A 23,282-nucleotide genomic window follows, 5' to 3' on the forward strand; every position below is an offset into this window, starting at 1 on the left:
GAGCAGGGACTATGTTTTACTCATACCTTTATTTTTTAAGTTCTTAAACAGCAGATATTCAATATTTGTTAAATAAATAAATGAAAAACATTATTTATTGACTGGAGAGCAAGTAAACCCATTATTGATTTGTAAAACTAGAATGGCTTTCTTTCTATTGAAAAGCAAGCATCTTGTTTGAACACTTTAGAATGGAGAGAGACTTCAGAGATCATTTAACTCAGCTTTCCCATTTTATAGATGAGAAAACTGAAGCATAGAGAGATTGACTTGAGTTCATGCTACTACTTGGTAGTTATGGTTAAGAACTAGAAAATCACTTTTGACCCATCCTATGTGATCTCCTTGGAGGATGTATTCTCAAAAGTAGCCCCAAAGTTGTTAAATACTTCACACTTTATGATCTATCTTGGAGAGAAATGTGTACAAACCTGCAAGAAGTCATTTACAAGGCTCTTCATTGTAGTTGTTTTTTCCTTTGTGACAGTGAAAAGGTGAAAGCAATCTAAATGTACAATAGGTAAATAGCCATATTCATTTTGTGATAGCCATGCAATGGAATATTATGAAAGCACTTAAAAATGTATATACTTTGATGTTCAAGAACATGGAAAAGATCTTCAAGACATTGCTGAGCTTAAAAAAAAAAGCAATCCACACAATGGTACCTACAGTATTGTACACTTTAAGACTCGTTAACCTCAAGTACTTCCACCAAAACAATACACATGAACAAAATACATAGAAAATTTCATAATGCTGCACATAAAACAGAAAAACGAAGGCTATTTCTGGAAAGGAGAGTAATGGATGAGAGTGTCTTTGACTTTTTAATAAGGAGAATGAACTATTAGTTTGGCTTTTGTTTGCTGTTAAAACTAATTTTTCAAGAAAGTGATCACGAATTATTATTTCTTCTCTAATGAGAAATAGGGGACTGATAAGGTAATGATTCTGTATCAAGTCTCATACAACATGTAAAGAATGAAACAAGGCCTCGAGGAAGATGAAGAAAAAAACCCGGCTGAGAACAGAAACAATGCAGGAAGAGCGGAGAGGAACAATGGTGTGCCCTCCAGCAAGAGCAACACGGATTTTTAGAGGAAAGGTTGGGGGAGGGGAACCCTAGCCGACGCATGACGTCACGGGAGAAGCCACGCTAAGACAGCGAAGAAGATTCCTTGAGGGCGGGGCCGACTAAGAGGCGCATGCGCAACCAGGCTCAGGTGGACGCCGCGGAAGTGAAGCCACCTAGAGACGCCGCGCTGCAGGAGTGCTGCTGCGCGTGCGCGGGCGGAGCGGCGCCGGAGTCGTCTTTTTTGCCGCCTCCGCCGCCGCGGCGGCCGTGTCCCTTGGATTTGAGTCTCCAGCATTCTTCGTTCGCTCGCCGGCGGGTTCGCGCCCCTCTCGAGCCCCCGGGCAGCGAGGCTGGGGAAGGGGTTGGAGGGGGCTGTTGATCTCCGCCTTTAAGTTGTGCTCGGGGCGGCCATGTCGGCCGGCGAGGTCGAGCGCCTAGTGTCGGAGCTGAGCGGCGGGACCGGAGGGGATGAGGAGGAAGAGTGGCTCTATGGCGGTACGGAACTTCTTGTCCCTTCTCTCTCTCCCGGGTTCTCTCAGGCCTCCCCTCCCGCCCGCAGACGGCCGGCGTCCCGGGCCCTTCACGCTGCCGGCTGGGGCCTCCAGTACGGAGCCTTATCCGGCCTGCCTTAGGCCGAGCGCGGCGTGTGCGTCCCCCGCCCCTCTCTGCCTCCTCCCGCCCAGCCCACGCCCCCAACACGCACCCACCCCGCGGCCACCGGGTCGGGGCTGGGCCGGGGGCGCGGGCGCGGGGACCCCAGCCTCGCCCTCCTCCTCTCGGCGCTTCCCGGCCGCCTCGCCTCCGCGCTCTTTCAAACTCTTGTTTTTTTATATCGATTCTGAGCTGTGTTGGTGTGTCTCTTGCCCCTTGACTGTAGGATGCCCTTCCTGTTCCCAGAAACAGTCATTCTGTAATAATAGCTAAATAAAGTTGATGCTGTAAAACTAACGTCTTGTTTCTTGATGGTCAGTTTGTATGGAATGCACCTGCAAGGGTACCTCCTTGTCTGAAAGTCGTGCTTTAAAAATAATTAATTAAAAGAGAGAAAGAAAAAGATGGAATACATTATGGCCCATAAAGAAAACCCCGAGTGTCTCCTGTATTAAGGTGAAGTTTTTATTTTTTAAGAGACTGCTCTTTAACCCACATCATAAAAGTACCTCATGTCCCTTAGGCTTATCGTTTTCAGTATCTCATGTATACCTTTTTCATAAAATAATTTTACTGCCCTCTTGAAAGGGGCTTTTTGACATCTGGTTTTTAACTGCCATTAAGTCACAGTCCCCTCTGTATGGAAAGTTAATGTTTGTTCCTTGCCTAAAATGCATATTCTTGATTGTCTTTAGTATAGTACAAATGCACGTTTGGACACCGTGCAGCTCCTTGGTGATGTGTCTTCGACAAACTGATTTTTGATAAACTTGTAAAATACATTGTCTTTGGTGGCAAGATTAGTAATACTCTGAAATGTAAATGTGTAGGGTTTCTTTTACAAAGATCTAGAAATTTTTAATACTTCTTAAGCTTTTTTTTAATAGAAGTAAAGTCTGATTTTTTAATTTATTTTTCATAAAAGACATATTTTGTTAAGTCATTCATTATAAGGTGATCTAACTTTGGATGTGCTTATAGGCCCATGGGACGTGCATGTGCACAGTGATTTGGCAAAGGACCTAGGTTAGTGCTTGTGATGATCACTTCAGATTTTCATAATACCGGTTTCTTTAAGAGTGGTTTGTTTGTTAATTTTATTTATTTATTTATGTATTTTTTTTGGTAGATGAAAATGAAGTTGAAAGGCCAGAAGAAGAAAATGCCAGGTTAGTGAAATTTCTTGATGATTGTGTGGTACTTGTACAATGGCTCTATCGCCAAATTGTCAGAATTATTTCATTATAGTCATTGGCTTGATTACATTTTGACTGAAGTGTTGGGAGACATTGCATCCTTTAGAGTGTATTCTATTTCAGGTCCAAATTTTATACCAAATCTGTTTATTTGGTAGTAGCCTAGGGAACAACAAGTTTTTGAAGTAAGGGTTTGAATATTTTTCTCTATTAAATAACTTTGTACTCTTAAGTGAGCTCAATAGTGGAGTATACAGGATATAACTTAGACTACTAGGAAAAAACTTTTAAACTTTTTAAAAATAGGTAATTCTTTGGGTAACTACTTTTACAACTTCTTAAATATTTTTGATGGTGTAATGTAGTTTGGTTATAACTTGAATGTTTTGTAGTTATTTAAAATTCAAAGTGGAAGTAATGAATTTGTTATAAGATTGATTGCCTCTGTTAGATTACTAGAGAAGTCTGAGTATAATTTACAGAGCATGTAGAGGGAGCCAGAAAGTTATTTTAAATTTCATAACAAGTCTTGCATAGATATGCTGACATTACACTGAGCAGATGCTTTAGTGTCTTATATGGGGAAGAGGTTTTTACAAAAAGGGCTTTTAAGGAATATTTGCGTTTATAAAGAGAAGGAAATACCACTTCACAACAACTAAGGTGGCTGTAGGCAGAAAGAGTGGTAGTAACAGGTGTTGAAGATAGGGAGAACTTGGGACCCTTACATACTGATGATAGGATTATAAAGTGGTGCAGCTACTGTGGAAAATAGTTTGATAGTTCCTCAAAAGGTTAAACATAGAGCTACCATATGATCCAGGAATTCTAGTCCTAGATATATTCCTTAGAGAAATTAAAACATACATCACACAAACACTTTATGTGAATGTTCATAGCAGCATTATTCATAATAGCCAAAAATTGGAAATAACCCAAGGGTCCATCAAATGATGAGTGGACACATTTAGAAAAGTAGTGTATCCATACAGTGAAATACTATTTGGCAGTTATAAAGAAATGAAGTACTGATACATGGTAGAACATGGGTGAATCTTGAAAACATTATACTAAGTGAAAGAAGCCAGTCATGAAGGACTCCATATTTTATTTCTAATTATATTAGATGTGCAGAATAGGTGAATACAGAAGGTAGTGATTGCCAGGACAGGAAAACGGAGAGCAACTACATATATATACTACATATATATAAGGTTTCTTTTTGGGATGATGAAAATGTTCTGGAAATTAGATGGTTGTGAGAGTTGCACTGTTCTGTGAACATACTTAAAAACTTTTCAGTTGTACACTTCAAATGAGTGGATTGTATGGTATATGAATTATGTTACAAAACTGTTATTTTAAAAAAAAGTGAATGGAGGGAAGAAGTGAGAAGTGAAGTAGAAATAGTTTAGGGGTTGTTGAAATTAGAGTTTTCTTCCTCACTTAAAAATATCCCCTATGTTGGAAGGTTTTTTTTTTTTTTTTTTTTTTTTAGCATTGCTGTATCATCTGAAATCTTGTCATTTAGTTTTGAAATGTATATATCCAACCCCGTTCCTAATCCTTATCTCAGTTAACCATAGAGTTGGGATTTGTATAGTTTATAGTTACGAAAGTAGTTAAATATTTCTTCATATCCTGTTTAAGCCCAAGAAATTATAATAATAATACCCACATTTTTGTGAACTAACTTTTTTTCTATTTTGTTAATATTAGTTCTTGGCTATGGTTCTGAAAGCTTATTTTCTGATTAAACATTCCTTAATTTTAATTCCTCAATATACAGCTTGATTAAATTGATTGGAGAGGAACCCTTCTACTTTCCCCATCACTGACAAAATTCCTTTATTTCCTTTATATTCCTTATTAACACTTTATTTGGAAAGAAATTATTTCATCCAAAGGAAAAGGTGTACCCTTAAAATTTTATTTTTCTAGAAAAAGCCTATAATTTTGTGTTTCTAGCATTTTAATGGTAATACAGAATTAAAACTTTTAAAAGTCTATTAGGGGAGAGAGCTCTGCCAAACCTGTGTTCTAGTATCCAGTGTGGTACACACTGCATTGCCCTATTGAGCCAACTGCATACAATTAGAGTTTTCCCCAGCTTCTTTGTGACTGGCCCATTATTAAAACTGTTCTTAACCATTGCATTGCAGTGTCTCTAATTGTCATGTTTTATTTATCCAACTTTTGGATGACATACTACTGTTTTGTGGCATAAAAAGCAACTCAGCTTGTTCCTGAGAAATGTACTGAAGAGTTAGAGTTGCATATAGGTTTCTTGGGTAAAGCAGTAGAACAATGAAAATTTAAGAGAAAAGTTAGAATATACTGTAGTACTGTAATACTAGAAGTTGAATTTCATGATTGATGGCCATATGCTTGCATCTCATGAGAATAAGAGTGATTATTGTTATAAATTTTGCTGCAACAGGGTGTTTGCCTGTTAAGTATTAACTGGCCTTAAAAAAGTAATTATAGTTTTAATGCATAGAAATTAGGTCTAGAGCTCCTAATATCATGTTGAGAGGCAGCCTTATATGAAGATAAACAACAAAGAATATGTAGTCAGTAAGATTGATGAAATAGAAAACCAGGAAGAAGCATGTGTGTTAACTGAATACTGAAAGAGTTAATCTGGTAATACCACAAATCTGAGTTCCTTGAGCACCACTGAAAACGGGCAACTGTGTGTTACATAGCCTTTATCAGTTCCCAGAGTACCTGGATGTTCAGCAGTTTTAGGATAAGTAAAATTGATTAAGTGTGATGCATATTTTGAAAATGTAAAAAACCCAACACCCCACCATCAGATTGCACATTTGACATCATTAAATTGCGGAGGCAATTCCATTTTTCTTCGAGTGTTGAATATTCATGTTTTACATAAGGCGTTAAGAATAGCGGAGTAAGACAAGCAGTTTCTACTGTCTTTTTTCTTATCGTCCATTGGAGATGGTAATTTCGGGAAACTGTATCAGACATAGCTTAAAAATGCTAGTGTGCTATGTCTGTACTTCAGAAAAGTAATAGACGTGTACTTGTTTTTGTTGTTTCTAGTGCTAATCCTCCATCTGGAGTTGAAGATGAAACTGCTGAAAACGGCGTACCTAAACCGGTAACATAAGGCTTTGAGATCTGGTTACTTCTCTATTTAAAATCCTTATCTATAGTTTCCCATTCGCTTAGAAAGAATACCAAAATTTAACATGACTTTCAATATTTTGCATGATCTGCCCCCTCCCCCTTTATACTTCCTGTGTCATCTGGTGCCATCAAAAAAGCATAACCATGAGAAGAATAGTGGGAGGAGACTTCAGATGAAGTAGAGTATGTGCAAAGGCTTGATATTTATTACTTTAACTTTCAAGGAACCAAGTGGTTGTAGATCAACTAGATAGATCACAGTGAACCTGGTTTTCAAAGCAAACACCGAATCTTGCAACTTAAGTTTGATTGTCACGTTTTTTAGCATTTTTTTTTTTATATATATAAGTGACGTCTGACCTCATACTGTTAAAAGTGATGTTTGGGTGTGAACAAATCATTGGTCCCCATGAGTATTTTAACAGTTTAGTCTTGTGAAAAGGAGGAAATTGTTACTCTGCAAACTTGAACTTGCATACAAAAAATTGTTTAGCCTAGGTGATCTACTTTTTAAATTTACGATTATGTGACTAAGCATAGAACAGCCTTTTAGAGCCAAAAGAAAATCTTCATAAATGGCCCTGCTTTTACTCAGAATCAAAGTATTCCCTCAGTCATTTGCATGCAGGACTTCTTTTACATGTAAATGAATGCCAGGAATAAGTAAGCTGCTTCTTAACTATTTGGTACTTTTAGCCATGACACTGTGACTCTTTAAGTTAATTGTTTTCCTCTTACCTTCATGTTCTTTTTGCTAAGAATGCCTCAAATACTTTTTAAAAAATAATTTATCTTCTAGATATTTTAGTACATTGCTTTAGATCTTTTTTTGCAAGAGAGAGTTATAAATAGCAGGGGGAAAAATGAGGTGTTATTTACAAAAAGATGTTGACTGAGAGAAGGTTTTACTTTACATTCCTATCCCTTTTTATCATGTAAAACGTCAAAATTGTAAATGAGTTGAAATAGCTAGCAGCACTATAACTTTTTCCTATAAAACTAGCTCAAAAAATGCAAACTGATTACCTTTTCAGTTATTCATATTAGATATTGAAATGGATTATTGAGTGTATTTTATGATTGTTTATATTGGTATAGAAAGTGACTGAGACTGAAGATGATAGTGATAGTGACAGTGATGATGATGAGGATGACGTTCATGTCACTATAGGAGACATTAAAACGGGAGCACCACAGTATGGGTAAGTTGTTTTTAAGTAACAATTGCGTGCTTAAATCAAAGGCAGTATGCCTCTGTCAGACAATTAGTGGTTGATTCCATTGTTTTTACATTCTTCCATCTTACCATGTTATGAAAGGACTTGTTAAAATTTCACCTAATGAGTTGCTAAGAGAGTAAGTAAAACTTCTCATCACAAGTGAAAAACATTTGTAACTGTGTGGTAATGGATGCTAACTAAACTTACGATAATCATTTTGCAATTTTTATATATATATATCAAATTGTTACACACCTAAAATTAGTACAGTGTTATATATATATTAGTTACATCTCATGAAAATATTTTTTCCTAAAGATAAATTAAGTGAAGTTACATGAAAGCAGCAGTTTTTTGATTCTTGAAATTGAAGTGTTTTTATAAGTGCATTGAGTACTCCAGATTCTTTGATTAAAATTAGAAGACCTTAAGTTGCTGTTTGCATGTATATTGTTTTTACAGTTTATTACTTACCCAAATCTGAGTTTAGGTTTTAAATTTTCTGTCCAATAAAAACAATAGTGAAAGTATTTCTTTTTGCTTTTCATGGTGTATTTTTCAGGTTGCTAATTATTCTGCAGGCTATTTAGGCCAATATGTTGTCTCAAGGTTTACAGTCAGTAAAGCTGGATCTAGTAAATGGACTGTCATTGACTCATTGAGCACATAAGAATTTTACAGAAAGATTGGAAGGGCATAAAGTACAGATTGTGACTTTTTTTTTTTATGGTGGTAGAATAAGAGTTGACACTATGTTTTTCAGATTGGATGTGTAATGTGGTACTTGTGCATTGGGCACATAAAATAAACCCTTCTTTAATTGCACTGTGGTTCATTAAACAGTCTTATCTGGAATGAATATATACATAAATATTTTTGAATATCTTATTTCTTCAGTAGATCCATTTTTTTCAAAAGTTATTTCAGGAAGCTTAAAAGTAATTCAGTTGTCATCATCAGTTTTGCATTATAATAATGACTGCTTATGTAATTTTAAGACTAGCAGCATTTTAGGGAGCAGGATTGAAAAGACTAAATTATTCGTGTTAGGATAACTCTTGATGTTCTCCTCATCCCCACTTAAAGTAAATAATTAGTGTTGACCTTATGACACTAGTAAACCTTTACGCTAATAGGCCTTTACCATCTGCATTATGCAGAAGGAATATTTTAACGTAATACTATAATAATCATTGCATATTTAGTAAATATTCTGTAAAATTATTTGTATTTGCAAGTATAGAACAATTAAAGCAAATGGTGATTTTTTTTTTTATTAATGAGACCAAATTTTGATTAGACTTGAATGCAAATATTAAATACACATGGACTCCTGTAGTACTTTATCTGAACTTTATTTCTTATAGCAGTTTCCAGTTTCATGATTTGAGGCTATGTTTGCGCATGTTTATCACCTTTAGACTCTAAATTCTTTGTGTAGAAACCATGGTTTATGAATTTTTCTATTCCTTACATTACGTATAGTATTTAGTAAATATTTACTATATAGACTGCATGTTAAAAACACAGTTGTCTTTGAACATTTTTTCCTCAACATTTGATTATGAAAATTTTCAGACATTAAAAAAGTTGAAAGATGTGATGTAAACATCCTTTTACTCATGACTTATCTTATATAATTTACATCTTGCTGTGTTTGCTTTATCATATATATGTCTCTGCCCACTTATTATAACTTTTTTGTGTGTGTTTGTTTCTGTATACATTCAGAGTAAGTTAAAGATCTTTCTGAGGAGTATAAAGCATATTTAACATTGATATCCATTGAAAACTAAAAGCCAGGGAAAAAACAAAGTTGATGAATTTTTTGTGTGTGTGTATGCACAGCATTTTCAGAAACAAATTTAAAGAACAAATTATTTTTAAGTAGCAATACTAAAGTGGTTTACTGTTGGCTGTTGGAAAGTAAAAATTAGCATTTTTTTAGATAATATACAGAGTTTTGTTACAGAGTTTATTTTATCTATAAGTAAGGTGTGAAGAAAAGGAAATCTTAGGATAGGAGTAATTTACCTTGTATAATGGAGTGGTTTCTCAGCTATATCTTTGAAATTCATCCACTAATCTCTACACACAGTTAATATGAGGGCTTGGTGACTTTGAAAAAGAAAGATAATGTTTTAAAAAGGCAGAACGGGGAAGGGAAAGTAGCTGGTTGGGAAGCAAAGAAGTTCACTTAATGAACTGTAGTAAGTCTTTTATAAATACTGTTTTGATTTATTCTCTAACAGTGCCATAGAGGATCATTTAGAAACAGATCTTGGCTTCAGTACTTTGACTCTCAAACAGCTAGGACTTTTGTACATTATGTGTAGATATGTCAAAGTGCTTTTGCTGTGCTGAATTTAGGTTGTTGAAATGTAAATATCATGGGGCAGGAACCATATTTGTCCAGCGCCTCATTCTCCTTAGCTTAGAACTGTATGTGATGTGTTGTTGGTGCTCAAGCATTTATTATAGTCAATGAGATGATTAAACATTTCAAGTTGGTGATGGTAGTAATACTTGACAGTAAGAGTTTATTTATGGGCTACTTCATACTTTCTGCATGTATAGTAGTGGAGCTTTCTTTATACAATTATTGGAATATTTTATTGAATTTATCTTTTTTTTTTTAAGCAGAATAACCTAGGTCTCATAAGTTTAGTACATTGGAGACAAAGGATGGAAATTATTAGGTAGATCAAAGCAGTGAGTTTTCACAAGTCCAGTTGAGTGACTGGGAGGTGAGGAAATGAAAATAAGGCCTATAAGCTATTTTACCCTTCCCAGTCAAATTTCTGGGAAGTTTGTTACAGTGGGATATTGAGTTACTAGTGGGTAGGTTTATCAGACTTTTAAAAAATATTTGTTTTTATCTTTTATTTAGCAAGTGACAGACTTTTTAAATTAGTTTAAAAGATTTTCTAAAATATTTGTGTGTTAGTCTAGTCCAGTTAATATGTGAATGTATAATTTATTTGTACATATTGACTGTTTTTGTTTACTTTAAATGTCTCAGGATAATTTTTATTATTTTGGTTTTAGGAGTTATGGTACAGCACCTGTAAATCTTAACATCAAAACAGGAGGAAGAGTTTATGGAACCACAGGTAAAATTTATATTGTTGCATCAGTAGGAAGTAAGGCATATATCTGAATAGGTCATGTGTGGATTGTAATAGATAGCTATGACAGCTTAATTAAAAAGAGCAGTTTTTGACCATATGTCATAGAGTGGGCATACTTTTCTGTTAGGCTAGATAATAAATATTTTAGACTGTGTGGGCCACATTGGGTTCCTGTCATGTGTGTGTGTGTGTTTTTGTTTTGTTTGTTTGTTCTACAACCCTTTAAAAAGGTAAAAATCTTTCTTAGCTTATAGGCTTTACAAAAACAATGATTTAAAACATGGAAGATAACAACTTCTTGTTGGTATAGAAACTCACTATTATAAGTCAACAAGTCCCTAATCTCTCTATTCATTTTATCTTATAGCTACTCCATAAACTTTGACCTCACTTTTTATTTATGCTTTGTTTGAAATCTTTGCCATATTTAGTGTTAGCAAGAGTAAAAAGATGTCAATGATTTCTGTTTGTGATGTCTCTCAGCTTCTTACTATGTAGGTTCCTTCACCATTCTGTAATTTTCTAAAGTAGGAACGAAAGTCAAAGGGGTAGATCTTGATGCACCTGGAAGCATTAATGGAGTTCCCCTTTTGGAGGTAGATTTGGATTCTTTTGAAGATAAACCATGGCGTAAACCTGGTAAGATTATTGTGGATCATGTCAGTTTCAAAAGACTTGTAATATATAAACAGTCATTAGAAAAGCTTTTTTCTAGCATCAGTTTAGCATATTATTTTTTAAATGTAATTCCCATTGCTTTAAGCACTTGATGAGTAATAATGACCTGTATTATTAAAGCTTATGGGTGGTCTAGCATTATATAAAAGTAGACTTTGCATATTGTTTTATTATGGTGCCATTTCTAAAGGAAATAATTTTGATCGAAAACTTTTATAGTCCTGTTGCTTTATGGTGGTAATTGGGAGAAATGGTAAAGTTAGAAGGGGTGATTAGACTGATAGAACTGTAAATTTATATTTCATAGTTTATTATATTTTATATGCTGCATGAAAATAGAATTGAAATCTTTATACACTGAAAGTGTGTTTTAATTTTAGGTGCTGATCTTTCTGATTATTTTAATTATGGGTTTAATGAAGATACCTGGAAAGCGTACTGTGAAAAGCAAAAGAGGATACGAATGGGACTTGAAGTTATACCAGTTACCTCTACTACAAATAAAATTACGGTAATTAGTAAATATTCCAAAAAAATCCCAGCCTTTTCTACTGTCCCAATTTTACTCCCTAAATAAATCAGTTTTTCCCTATAAAGGTGGTTAAATGCTATATGATAGTTTAAAAATTTCATTTTACCATGTTTGTTTTTTTCCCTTCCTTCCCTTTCAGAGTTTCATATTAATGATTATCTGATGTTTTTAGTTTCAAGTTGCAGACTAGCCACAGCTAGTTTGTCTTTATGTGGCCTGTCAATTAAACGTTATGTGGTATCTTAATGGGGAATATGTTATTTAACTTAGGCCGAAGACTGTACTATGGAAGTTACACCAGGTGCAGAGATCCAAGATGGCAGATTCAATCTTTTTAAGGTGAATTTTAGTAAATTATCCTTGGTTGCTCTCATTTTTTGTTCTTGAGTCTGCTCCCATACCACTACTCAAGGGACAAGATTAAAGTGGAAATAGCTACCTTTTTTCCAAACCTTCAGCTTTCTGGTGACTTACAAATTTGCTGATTGTTGTTTTATCTCCACTTTTGCAAGCATGTGAATTATAGTATATTATACTAACAAATGCCAAGTAAAGCTATTCTTGCTATATGTTGTGATTTTATTTTGAGTCACAGTGTATGTTTGTTTGTAGGATATAAAAGTTGATGCCAACAGGCTAAGCATTCATTGTAGACCCTGCTATAATCTTTACCAGAACTGGAGAGTTGTTTTTCCTAATTTTCTGTTTAAAATTGGTAAGGTAGATGGTGTACTGCTTATTATCTGTATGACACTAAAATCATTGGTGTAATGTCTCTTGTAGTTGAAGGTATCTCAAGAATTGTAGGCATTCTTTGAGAGTTGCCAAGAAAGCCTCAACAGATTTGGATAAAGCTATTGATTTTTTAAATTAATGTTTAAAAGGAGTAGATTTCATGAGGGCCTTGCAGGTTGGTTCTACTGCTTGGGTATCGAGTCTGACTTCTGATTTCTCCATTCCATATGATCAGTTCAAAGAATAATAGTATATTTTCATACTTGCTTAGTACATGGCAACCTACAAACTTTTCTTAAATCCTGATTGTATGCTCTTCTTCCTTTACCTTAATTCTTAATTCTTGTATTGAACGACAATGGGATAAAGACTGGGAGTGACTTTTAGATTGGGTTATATACTCAGGGAACTTTTATGGGCAGGAACTTTTCTGTGTCCCTTTGGGGCTACAGCCCTGTCCACCAAAATACTGCCTTATGCAATGCATGTGCTATATCCGCAGATGTAACTGCTCTGCTGGACACAGTTCTGTATAGAGAACTTAATTTTAATTTACATCCTACTTGGGTAAGTATTTGGTTCTTGTTCTGCTATAAATATTTTGAAAATATGTGATGATGTCTATCTTATTTTAAATAGTCATTAGGTTCTTTTTGGTGATAAGTACTTACTTGGGCATTCAATATATTGTTTTCACTACTGAAGTGAGTAGATAGAAAAGTTATCTTGATGTTGAAATTGTTTGCAGTGGTGCTTTTTATTTTCTTCTAACAAAAATGAGAACTGCCTTTTTAAACTACCAGTTTCTCTACACTTTGTCTTTTTGAAGTAAACTTCTAAAACTAAAAAATAAAAAGATACTTCTATGGTCTGGTCTTTTGTTAAAGGTAGTCATTGTGAATGAGGTTTTCATATACATACAGTCTGTAGAAAAATTATTTTGAAGTTTCTTTTGGTTATGTGAGAGGTCTTTGTTCCATGCTGATTCATTTGCTTCTGAATGAATAAGGACTTGAATTTGATGGGTGTAGTCTCATGGTTTTTTTTTGTTTTGTTTTGTTTTGTTTTGTCTTAATAATGTGCCTAGATATTACTCATCTGTTGGAAATACTGATTTGGGAATAGGGTGTGTATTTCAATAATGTGTATGGCTCACATTTTTTCTTTATGTATATTGTGGTCTGTAGGATATATTTTATTGATAGTACTCAAAATCTGCAACTAATGGTAAGGTGGGAGCTTGATTTACATTGAGTTTCAGAAATGTTTCTGTCACCTTAAATAAATTTAAGAATTATCCTTGTTCAGATTTCTGTGGGACGATTATTCTTTGAAAAAGTATTAGTTGTCCTTTACTATCCATTCTGTAACTATGGCGAATACCAGAAAAATTATAAAAATGTAATTGGTATCCCAAATATGCAGTGGTAAATTTCTTAGGTATTAAGTGCCAAAATGTGTATTTTAGACAAAAATGCTATAGAAATTGGAGAAATGAGAGTTGATTACTGTGGGATTAGAAATTATATTGGTGCTGTGTATAGATTTTTTCTATTTTTTTTTTAAGTTTAAAGTGGGATACAATAGTAGGGAAGCATATGCTGTTTTAATCAGAACCTTGAGAGTGTGGAGAAGAGAGAAAAAAAAGTGGTACAGATTAAGGAAATGGCTTGGGCAGAGAAATTTGTTTTAATTGAGTAGAAGTAGATTAGAGGATTATTTAAGAAATCACCCTTACTGGATCAGAGAGTTCTTTTTGGAGAAAAATAGAAGACATGGTTTTTTAGGGTATGGTTTAATATTAGAAAGCTTAGAAACCAGAATGATGAGTTGGCGGAATTAGTTGGATCACTGCCTGTTAGTGATCAGGAGAGTGACTTATAAGTAACACTGTTCTGGTAGCAGTGTATGGTTTGGTTGGATGAAGTCCAAGCTCTTGTCCTCTTATCCACCATTTGAACTGTAATTACTAGGATTGATGAGAAAGAGATAGAAGGGGGAAAAAGAAACTTGCCCAACTTTCTTGATGTATCTGAGCATCTTCAGTGTGCCCAGCACTGTGCTAGATGCTGTAGTAAAGCAGAGTCTTCTGTATTCAGGGAGCTCCTAATCTGAGTGATGTGTACATGTGAGCTAATAACCATAATGTATTGTGACAAGTGTTATATGGGTGTATTGACAAAATTCAGAGGGGAGAGTGGGTTATCCTACATTGCAGAGTCCAGAAGGGTTTGACCAGGACGTGATAAGTGAAATATGTATGAGTTTTCATTAGCAGGAAAGAGAAGTATAGAACATTGTAGGCAGAGAGAGCAATGCGAACAAGAACAGATAGCATGAAAGAAGAGTTGGGGTGGATGAGAAATGGAGGAGAAAAGCCTGGAAATGGTAGAAATGGGGCCATGGTGAGAAAGACCTTAATCTTAAACTAGCCTGCAGGCATGTAGGCAGTAGGCAATAGAAAGCCATTTGAAAGTTCTTGGTAGGAGAATAGCATGAGCAAATCCAGTTTTTAGAAAAAGAACTAGCACCAGGATAAACTATAGAATGTAAGGGGAAAACAGGGAATCAGAGACCAGATAGGGAGCTGCTGGAGTATTGTAGGTGTGGAATGAATAAGAACCCAGACTTATATTGGTGAATGGACAAAAGAACAGACTTAATAATTGTAAGTTATTTTCATATCTACTGTAAAGATATTTTTTCATCCTTAGTCAAGTGAGAGATAAGCTACCCATCAGCATCTTTAACTATTTTTACTTTTTAGTAAGTACATTTTCAAACATACTAGCAAGTAGATAGAATAGTACAAATGAACCCCTATGTGTTTATTATAGTGCCTCAGTGATTTATCGACATTTTAACATGATTTGGGGTGAGGGCAAAAGAAGAGTGACTAGTGAGGATGGATGATGTGTATATAAGAAAAATTGACCACAACCTTCTCTTAAAATGTTATGTCTATGTGTGCACACAGGCATAGATGATTTTTTTCCTTTGGATGTATGAGCTTTGTCACCAGTGTTGTGAATTTCGTAAGCCTATGTCTTGATGTGTTATCATCTGTTGTAGCAAGCATTCATTTGTACCTTCTTAATCTAAAAGTACATAGCCTTCATTTTGGAGATAATTTCTCTATCACTTTTAAACTTTTTTCTCTGCTTTTTTCTGTCTTTTTGGACCTCTTATTCAAAAATTGGACCTCCTTCTCCTGGTCCTTTAATTTTCTTAGATATTCTCTCATCCTGTATCTCTTTGCTTTCCATTATCTGGGCTGCTTCTTCAGCATTATAATGCTTCTCTTCACTTTTTACCTGTAGCATCCTATTCTTATTTATGCATGCAATGATGCGATGTTATCTTCTCCCTCTTGTCTCTCAAAAGATCTTAATGGTAGGGTGTTTGTTTGTGTTAGGTTTTCTTTTTGTGCATTGTCTATTTTCTCCAAGTTGATTTTTTAAGTTTGTTATTTTTGGCTTCTGACTTTGACTGTTCTCAAATATTTGTTGATCCTTGGCCATTATTAACTCATGAGAGTATGGGCCACTGAAAAGATGGTTGGAAGCTCTGTGCTTGTGGGTAGAACTTGCTGATTGTAAGCTTTACTGTAGGGCAAAGCATTTTTCACAGTCCCTGATGTCATTATCTTTACATTGTTTTGCTTTTTGTTTCTTCCTTTTGTGATAATCTTGAGTTTTCAGAGAAGACAGTCTAGTATCCTGCCTAGAGGGCTTATATTTATATTGGCTGGCTGAAATGTTCTGGCAGCTAGTGTTGTCAATTCCTGAATCTTTGGAGATCTTGTGAAAATCAATACATCTTTGCTTTCTCATTTGTGACTTAGGTTTCAGATTCTTTTTGGCTAAGTCAGTTACTGTTTTTTTTTTAATCTGCTTTTAAAGTTCTGTACTTTGTTGCTTTCCCAATCTTTTTGTCCTTGTAGATTGAAACAAAATTGTAATGAATGATTTATGTGATATTCTGCTTTTACTTTTTTCATCTTAACATGTGGTAAATGTTCTCCTAGGTTACTAAAGTTTTTTGATAAGTAACACTTTATAAATAGTTCATAATCCATTATTTGGGTGTTTCACAACAATTTCTTTTTAGATGTTTTGTAATGTTAAACTTTTGTAAATAATGCAATGAAGGGCAATTGAAAGGAAGTTTACAAAATAATTTAAATTTTGGCATAATTTGTGTAACTATTTAGTTTCTAAAGGTTACAAACTTCAGTTAATTTTTCTTTGGATATGTAAGCTCTGACATGAATATGCTATTATGTTCTGGTTAAACAGATTTTGAGTCTATAATGCTGAGTATAATATCAGAAGACAAACAAGGTGATAATAAAAATGCAAGTTGATTAGAAGGGTTGCTAAAATGGTGAAGATTTTCAGAAGTGTTTAATATAATAAGTATATTTTGAAGAAATTAATAAGAAAAGAAAATAAGTTAGAAACATAAGCCATTTTTACATGTTTAAAAATATACCATGTCTTCCTGATACCTTTTCTCACTTTTTCACCTATTGTAAATACTCTTTAATTTATGCTCTTTCCCTCACTTCTTAGTCCCTTCCATTTCTTTCCAACCTTTCTCCCTCCTTCGCAGTTTTTAATTGAGCATTGACTATGTCAGGAAATGTCTTAGGTTTGGATGGAGAGGGGAGGTAAGCATTAAAGACATAGACTCAGTGGTCTTAGAGTTTATATGACTTAATGTGAAAGTTAAGTAGTGATTAGATAATCATGCCAAAAATTGTATAGTTATAAACTCCATGTCCTATGAAAGTCTTTAAAGAAGTGACATTTAAGCTGAGTCCCAAAGCCAGTCAAATAGCAGATCTATTCGAGCACTTATTGCATGCCACACAATGTTTTTAGTCACTTAGGATACAGGTTTGAACTGGATGCCGTCTGTGTCTTCAGAGATTCTGTGTTGTAGTAGCAGCACGCAGACAATAAACATTAAACAAATAACTTCAGATAGTGATTGATACTCGTGAGAAATTCTGTGAAGAAAATACAAAATGATAATATGATAGAGATTGGGAATGGCCACGTCAAGGAGACATTTGCACAATACTTGAATGATTAGAAGGGGGAAGCCATGAGAGATCTTATAAAGCAGAGGGAACATCTAGTACAGAAGCCCTCATAAAGGAGAAACTTATGTATTAAAAAGAACAAGAAAAAAGGCCATTGTGACAAGGCATGTTCAAGATAAGTCAGGGAGGAATAGAGGAAAACAAAGTTGGGGAGGTAGGAAGGACCCATGCCGTGTAAATCCTTTCAGGCTATGATAAGTTTAGGTTTTATTCTTTTGGAATATTGGAAATTCTGGAAAGCTATAGGAGAATTTTGAGCAGGGAGAGACATGAGTTGATTTACATTTTTAATAAAATTGTACACAGGATGGATTTTAGAGAGTTAAGATCAAAGCAGAGAAACAAGTCAATTTAGCAGAACAGCTGAGATACGGTGGTAGATTTGACCTGGGTTTTAGGAGTAGACATAATGATGAGTGATTGAATTTGGTATATATTGTCAAGGTGAAGTTGACATTGGATATTCATATGTATTGGATAATTGCTAGGTATTTTTGTTTTTTTCTTGAGCAACTCCGTAGATGATGGTGCCGTTTACTTAACATGAGGAAGAATTTGGAGAGGATCAGATTGGGGAATAGTTGGGAAATCAGTAGCTTTGTTTTGGCTATGGTAAGTTTGAGATGCTTATTAGACATGTGAGAAGTTGAATATAAATTACTGGAGCTCAGGGGAACAGTTGAGACCTTAGTGTCAACTCTTGAGTGTTCTTGACATCCCCAGGAAGAGCAGTGCATTTCTTCTTCTGTGTTCTAATAGCATCTTTTATCCCAGAGGTTTTTTTTTTTTCATAGTATTTATTGTATTGCTCTGGTGGTTTGTGTGTCTGTCACAGTCTGGGATTTTGTTGTATTTCTCTCTGTGGTCTCAGTTTCTGGTGCATAATAGATATTTAATAAATGTTTGATGAATAAATCATGTTTATTTTCCATTACCACTTTCTGTCAGTTTTACCTGTATGGAAGTGCAGGAGCAGATTATTAATATGCAAATCAATCTGAATAGAAAATGGTCAGAATAACTGAAATTGCCACTGGTCATTTTCTTAGATGAGGGTAGTGAACATAGAAGGGGAAAATTCTTTAAGGCCTTTCTTAACTGTGAAACATGGAGTCTTAGCCAAGTACCTTGGACTTACTTAATGGTGATCTGAGAGAATTTATGAAAATCCTTAAGAGTTGTAGTTTATTGGACTTTTAGGTGACATTAATGTAAAACTTTTTGCTTATTGGGAACATTTTGATCACATAATCCATCTTTGGTGCCTTTCACCTAGTGCTATTCTAAAATAGGTTTAATTTTATTATATACTCAGCAACGAAACATTCTTCATATTTCATTTCAAATCAGATGTTACAAATTTATTTTAACATCTTTATTGTATTTATGTTTGAGTGTTCTATTAAATTAAACAAGCTAATAACACTTTTTTTTAAGGTACAGCAGGGAAGAACTGGAAATTCGGAGAAGGAAACAGCACTTCCATCTACAAAAGCTGAGTTTACTTCTCCTCCTTCCTTGTTCAAGACTGGACTCCCACCAAGCAGGTTAGTGAGACATTGATGATTCCGTTTTTCTTGAAAGCATTGATATCTTTATCTTGTATTAGTGCTGTATGAAGTATAAAAGCTTTGAATGATACACAGAAAAACTGGAACATTCTACTTGATTGTGGTACAAAATGAATTCTTTGTGAAAATTCATCTAAAAAACCTAGGTAAGCAAGAAATGAAACGTGGTATATAGTTACATGTATGTATAAAGAGACAAAAATCTCACATTCGGGAGTGGTGGTAACAACAATGGTCTTGCTGTTTTCTGTGCTTGTTGTTCTTACATAAAGAATTATTGAACTTGCCAAGTCTAGGTCTACTGGCCCAAAGATGTTTACTGATTTTAGTAAGAGAGATTGTAGAAATTTCAGCTGAAAGAATCTTTCAAATTGAAACCATTTTCTTTTCTTTGGTTTGTTGTGATAATATCTAACTTGAGTTCCACAAGGTACCAATTGTAAGGGGCAAATATGGTGGCAAATGTCCTTTTAACTTAAGCATGGCAAATGATTAGCCTGTTACCAGGAAAATGGTAAAGTGTAAGCTAAGACTGGCGAAGTTTGATGTCAGCAGTTTAATCTGGGGTTAGATAAGAATAACTTAAAACAGTTGTTTATCTGGGCCTAAAACATCAATAACGCAGCTGTTACTAGTTCTCAGCCAGATCATTTACTTTTTGTGTTACTTGCTTTAATTTATTTTATATAGTTTCCTGATTTTGATATTGTGATAACTGTATACTGTATGAATTCAGAAAGAGAACATGTAGTTTAGTCTTAAGATCAATATACTTGAAACTTTCAGCCAAAATTAAATGTCACAAAGCCATCTCAGATTTTGACTGTCTCTTAACAATTAGTAGTCATGGACATTGCAAATTAGGTTTTTTAAACTAAATGCAACCTTATAAAACGTTTGACTAAAAAGTTAATGATAGCTGAGGAATCCTGATTCTTTTAATATGTAATACTCTTTTATTTTTTTTTTTGTATTTTAAAAGAGATCAACTTTCATTCATTGAGTATGGTGTTTTATACTGTAAAGTGGTGTTAAGAGCTTGGATTCTAGATCTAGACTTCTGGGGTTCAGATTCTGGCTCTGTTACTTACTGGCTGTGTGTCCTTGGGCACATCCTCTAATTTTATTCTTTCATTTCTTAATCTATGTAATAATAATACTACATAATAAATACCCTCACAAGGTAGTTATGTATATAAGTGGATTAATTTATGTAAGGTGTGTAGAACAGTGGTACATACATAATAAATATTCTATATGGGTTACTATAATTAAACTAATTGAACTTTTAAAAGTCAGTAGCGGTTTTTCTATATTTTGCCTAGCCATTCCCATCCCCCCTTTTTTGAAAATTTGGGTCAGATTATGTAGGGCATTGTGCCATTATAAGGGTTTTGGCTTTTTATATAAGTGAAATATGTGGGGAGTCACCATCAGATTTGGAGCAGGGGAATGAAATAATCTAACTTAGGTTTTTAAAGTCAGCAGTTCTTAACTGCTTTATTAAGCTCAGACTACAGAAGGATTAAGGGCAGTACTTGGGAGACCAGTTAGGAGACTAACAATTATCTAGACGAGAGATGGTTAACTTAGACCAAGGTGGCAGTGGTGCAGATGGTAAGATGCAGTCAGATACTGGATACGTTCCAGAAGTAGTAAAAGATCTTTTATATCTGAGGTGGAAAAGACTACAGAAGGAATGATTTTTTGGAGGAAGAAGACCAAGGGTTCAGTTTAGGACATAATAAAATTGAGATGCCTGTTAGACATACAAGTGGAAAATTTGCGTGGGAAGTAGATACATGAATCTGGAGTAGAGGGGAAAGGTATGGGCTGGAGGTACAAATTTGGGAGTGTTCAGTGTTTTAAATAGTATTTACGTGAATCTATGAAACTGAGACTGTAAAAGCAGTAAGTATTATTAGAGAAATGGTAAGAGGACAGAGCCTTGGGACATTTACTTGCAGGTCAGAAAAATAAGAATGAACTGATAAGAGGATGGATACTAGTGAAGAATGACTAGTGAAGTAGGAAGAAAACTCTGTATATATCTTGAAAAGGATATGTTTCAAAGTAGGAGATATATTTAACCATTAAGTAGTATTGATTGGCCAAGAAGAAGAGGACTGAGAATGAATTTTGGATTTTAAAATGCATAAGGGTCATTCATGATTCTGACCAGGATCATTTTCAGTGGTATAGGGTGAAGATTTAAAACAGATTTTTTTGGAGTGGATTCAAGAGAGAATAGGAGGAAAGGAGAAGAATTAAAATGAGACAATTAGAATGAGGAATTTGAATGAACAAAAGGAGGTTTTTTGTTTTTTCTTTTTTCTTTTGAGGGAGCAGAGAAATGGGACAGTATCTGGTGGAAAATATGAGGTCAGGAAGAGAGTTTTTTCCAAAATGAAAAAAATATATATGTAGCATGTTTGTATCCTTATGAGAATAAGTTACTAAGGGGGAAAATTGGTGATGCAAAAGTGAGAAGGGACAATTGTTAAGAGCATTGTCCTTAAGAAGATCAGAGGGGGTGGGAAGTATAAGGAGAGGATTTAGCCCTAAGGAGGAGCATGGACAATTCACCCTTTGTAACAGGGGGGACAGCAGGATAATGTGAAGGAGGGTGGGTACATAATGGTGATGGGAACAACTGAAAGGTCTCTTTCTGATTGCTTCAATTTTTCCCAGTAGCGTAGGATGCAGGCCTGTCTGGTGAAAGGGAGAATAGTGGAAGGGGGTTCTGAATGTTTGAGAGGAGAGGAGACGGTCTGAAATAGTTATTTAGAGGTGTGTGGATAAACTGGGGAAAAGGAGCAGGATGGCTAGGCAGTTACCTGGAGGGAAATCTGGGGTCAAGAGAGAGCTTTTATATATGCTGATTTTTATATGCTGATGGGAATAGAGTGAGCAGAGTGAAAAATCGACACAAAGAGACTACATTTCCAGCTTTTCCTGACATTAATGGCCATAGGTTGAAAATGAGACAAGTTAGCGTGTTTAGGTGTGTTTCTCTTGCCCTTGTCAAGTACTCATGTGTTCATGAAGAGAAGCTAGAGCTGGATTTAACAGGTTGAAGTTACACCAGGCCTATATGACAAAGGGTTAGAGGGGCAAGGAAGGTGAGAGTGTACTTGAGGGAGTGATTATAATGATGAATCATGGATCTAAGGAGAGCTGAAGGCCAGATGGGTAAAGAGTGATGGGAGGACACTGGTGGATAAGGACAGTAAAAAGAAGATAAATGATAGAAAAATTAGCAGATTCATCACTACTAGTAAAAAGAATGGATAATTACCACCACAGCTTCTAGAAGCAGACCCAGCATATTAGTACTGCCACTTTTGGGTATAGAGAACAGTACTCATTGCTCATTAGAAAAGTTTGTCTTCTGGATTCATCTTCATTTGATCAAAAGGATGTTTTTTGGTCATTGTGAAGTATTCCCTAATAAATATTTGTGTTTTACTGTTTATAAAGTATTTTTGTTTTATTCTTTATACTTAAGGAAATTAGAGCAGTATCTTTCAAAGTAAAATTTTATTGACTTTAGGGAGAAGATAGTAATGTCCTTTAAGGCATAAAGCTGACTGCACAGCAAGTATTTAGCGATAATGAGGTATACTACTGACCTAATCACTGTATTTCGATTGTTTAAATCTTAGATTTCCTTACTAATACATATAAGGCTGTAGGCTGTTTGCACAGAACTTTTTTTTTTTTTTTGGTAGTTCTTTGTATTCTATCAGTAGGAATGCTAGGTTTCTAACTTTCTGTACTACCCAGCAAATTGGTATACCTAAGTAAAAATGTTAATATCTAATATAACAATGTTTTGCTTAATCTTTGAAGGTTTTCATATCGATCAATAAGCAGAATATTACCTTACTCCCAGAAGCCCCGGTTGTGCCCCCTTCATTTATTGTGTTCATCTTTTAATGTTGTATTTTGAGAAAAATTGAAACTTATAAAAAATTGCAAGAAAAGTATAAAAGAAGTCTAAATACTGTTCACCCAGATTTCACCAGTTATTAACTTTTTGCCATATTTACTTTATAAAAGTTCTCAAAAATATTTCTTTCCCTGAACCATTTGAATGCTAATTGTAGACATTGTACCTTCTTACCCCTAAATACTATGTCATATATTTCCTAAGAAAAGGATATTCTGTTCCATTGGAAACAAAAATCAAAGTCACAACATCTAATGAATCAGTACTTTAATATA

At 34.7% G+C, this 23,282-nt stretch overlaps 1 protein-coding gene across 34 annotated transcripts in view; it reads left to right on the plus strand.

Moving 5' to 3' along the window:
• The first annotated feature begins 1,219 nt into the window (after nucleotides 1-1,219).
• FIP1L1 (factor interacting with PAPOLA and CPSF1) overlaps nucleotides 1,220-23,282 on the plus strand; it is a 68,412-nt gene continuing 46,349 nt past the window's right edge. For 3 of the 34 annotated variants that reach the window (XM_032497488.1, XM_032497503.1, XM_032497634.1), the window contains exons 1-9: nucleotides 1,225-1,573; nucleotides 2,711-2,755; nucleotides 2,859-2,898; nucleotides 5,992-6,049; nucleotides 7,177-7,280; nucleotides 10,347-10,411; nucleotides 10,961-11,068; nucleotides 11,488-11,618; nucleotides 18,922-19,031. In XM_032497488.1, the coding sequence (XP_032353379.1) occupies nucleotides 1,489-1,573; nucleotides 2,711-2,755; nucleotides 2,859-2,898; nucleotides 5,992-6,049; nucleotides 7,177-7,280; nucleotides 10,347-10,411; nucleotides 10,961-11,068; nucleotides 11,488-11,618; nucleotides 18,922-19,031 (746 nt within the window). In that variant the 5' untranslated portion in view covers nucleotides 1,225-1,488. Of the gene's footprint in view, nucleotides 1,574-2,710; nucleotides 2,756-2,858; nucleotides 2,899-5,991; nucleotides 6,050-7,176; nucleotides 7,281-10,346; nucleotides 10,412-10,957; nucleotides 11,069-11,487; nucleotides 11,619-11,909; nucleotides 11,979-18,921; nucleotides 19,032-23,282 lie in introns of all 34 variants that reach the window. The other 31 variants (XM_032497432.1, XM_032497459.1, XM_032497437.1 and 28 more) reach the window with 25 other exon arrangements.

Source organism: Camelus ferus, chromosome 2 (assembly GCF_009834535.1).
Source record: "Camelus ferus isolate YT-003-E chromosome 2, BCGSAC_Cfer_1.0, whole genome shotgun sequence".
NCBI lineage: Eukaryota > Metazoa > Chordata > Mammalia > Artiodactyla > Camelidae > Camelus > Camelus ferus.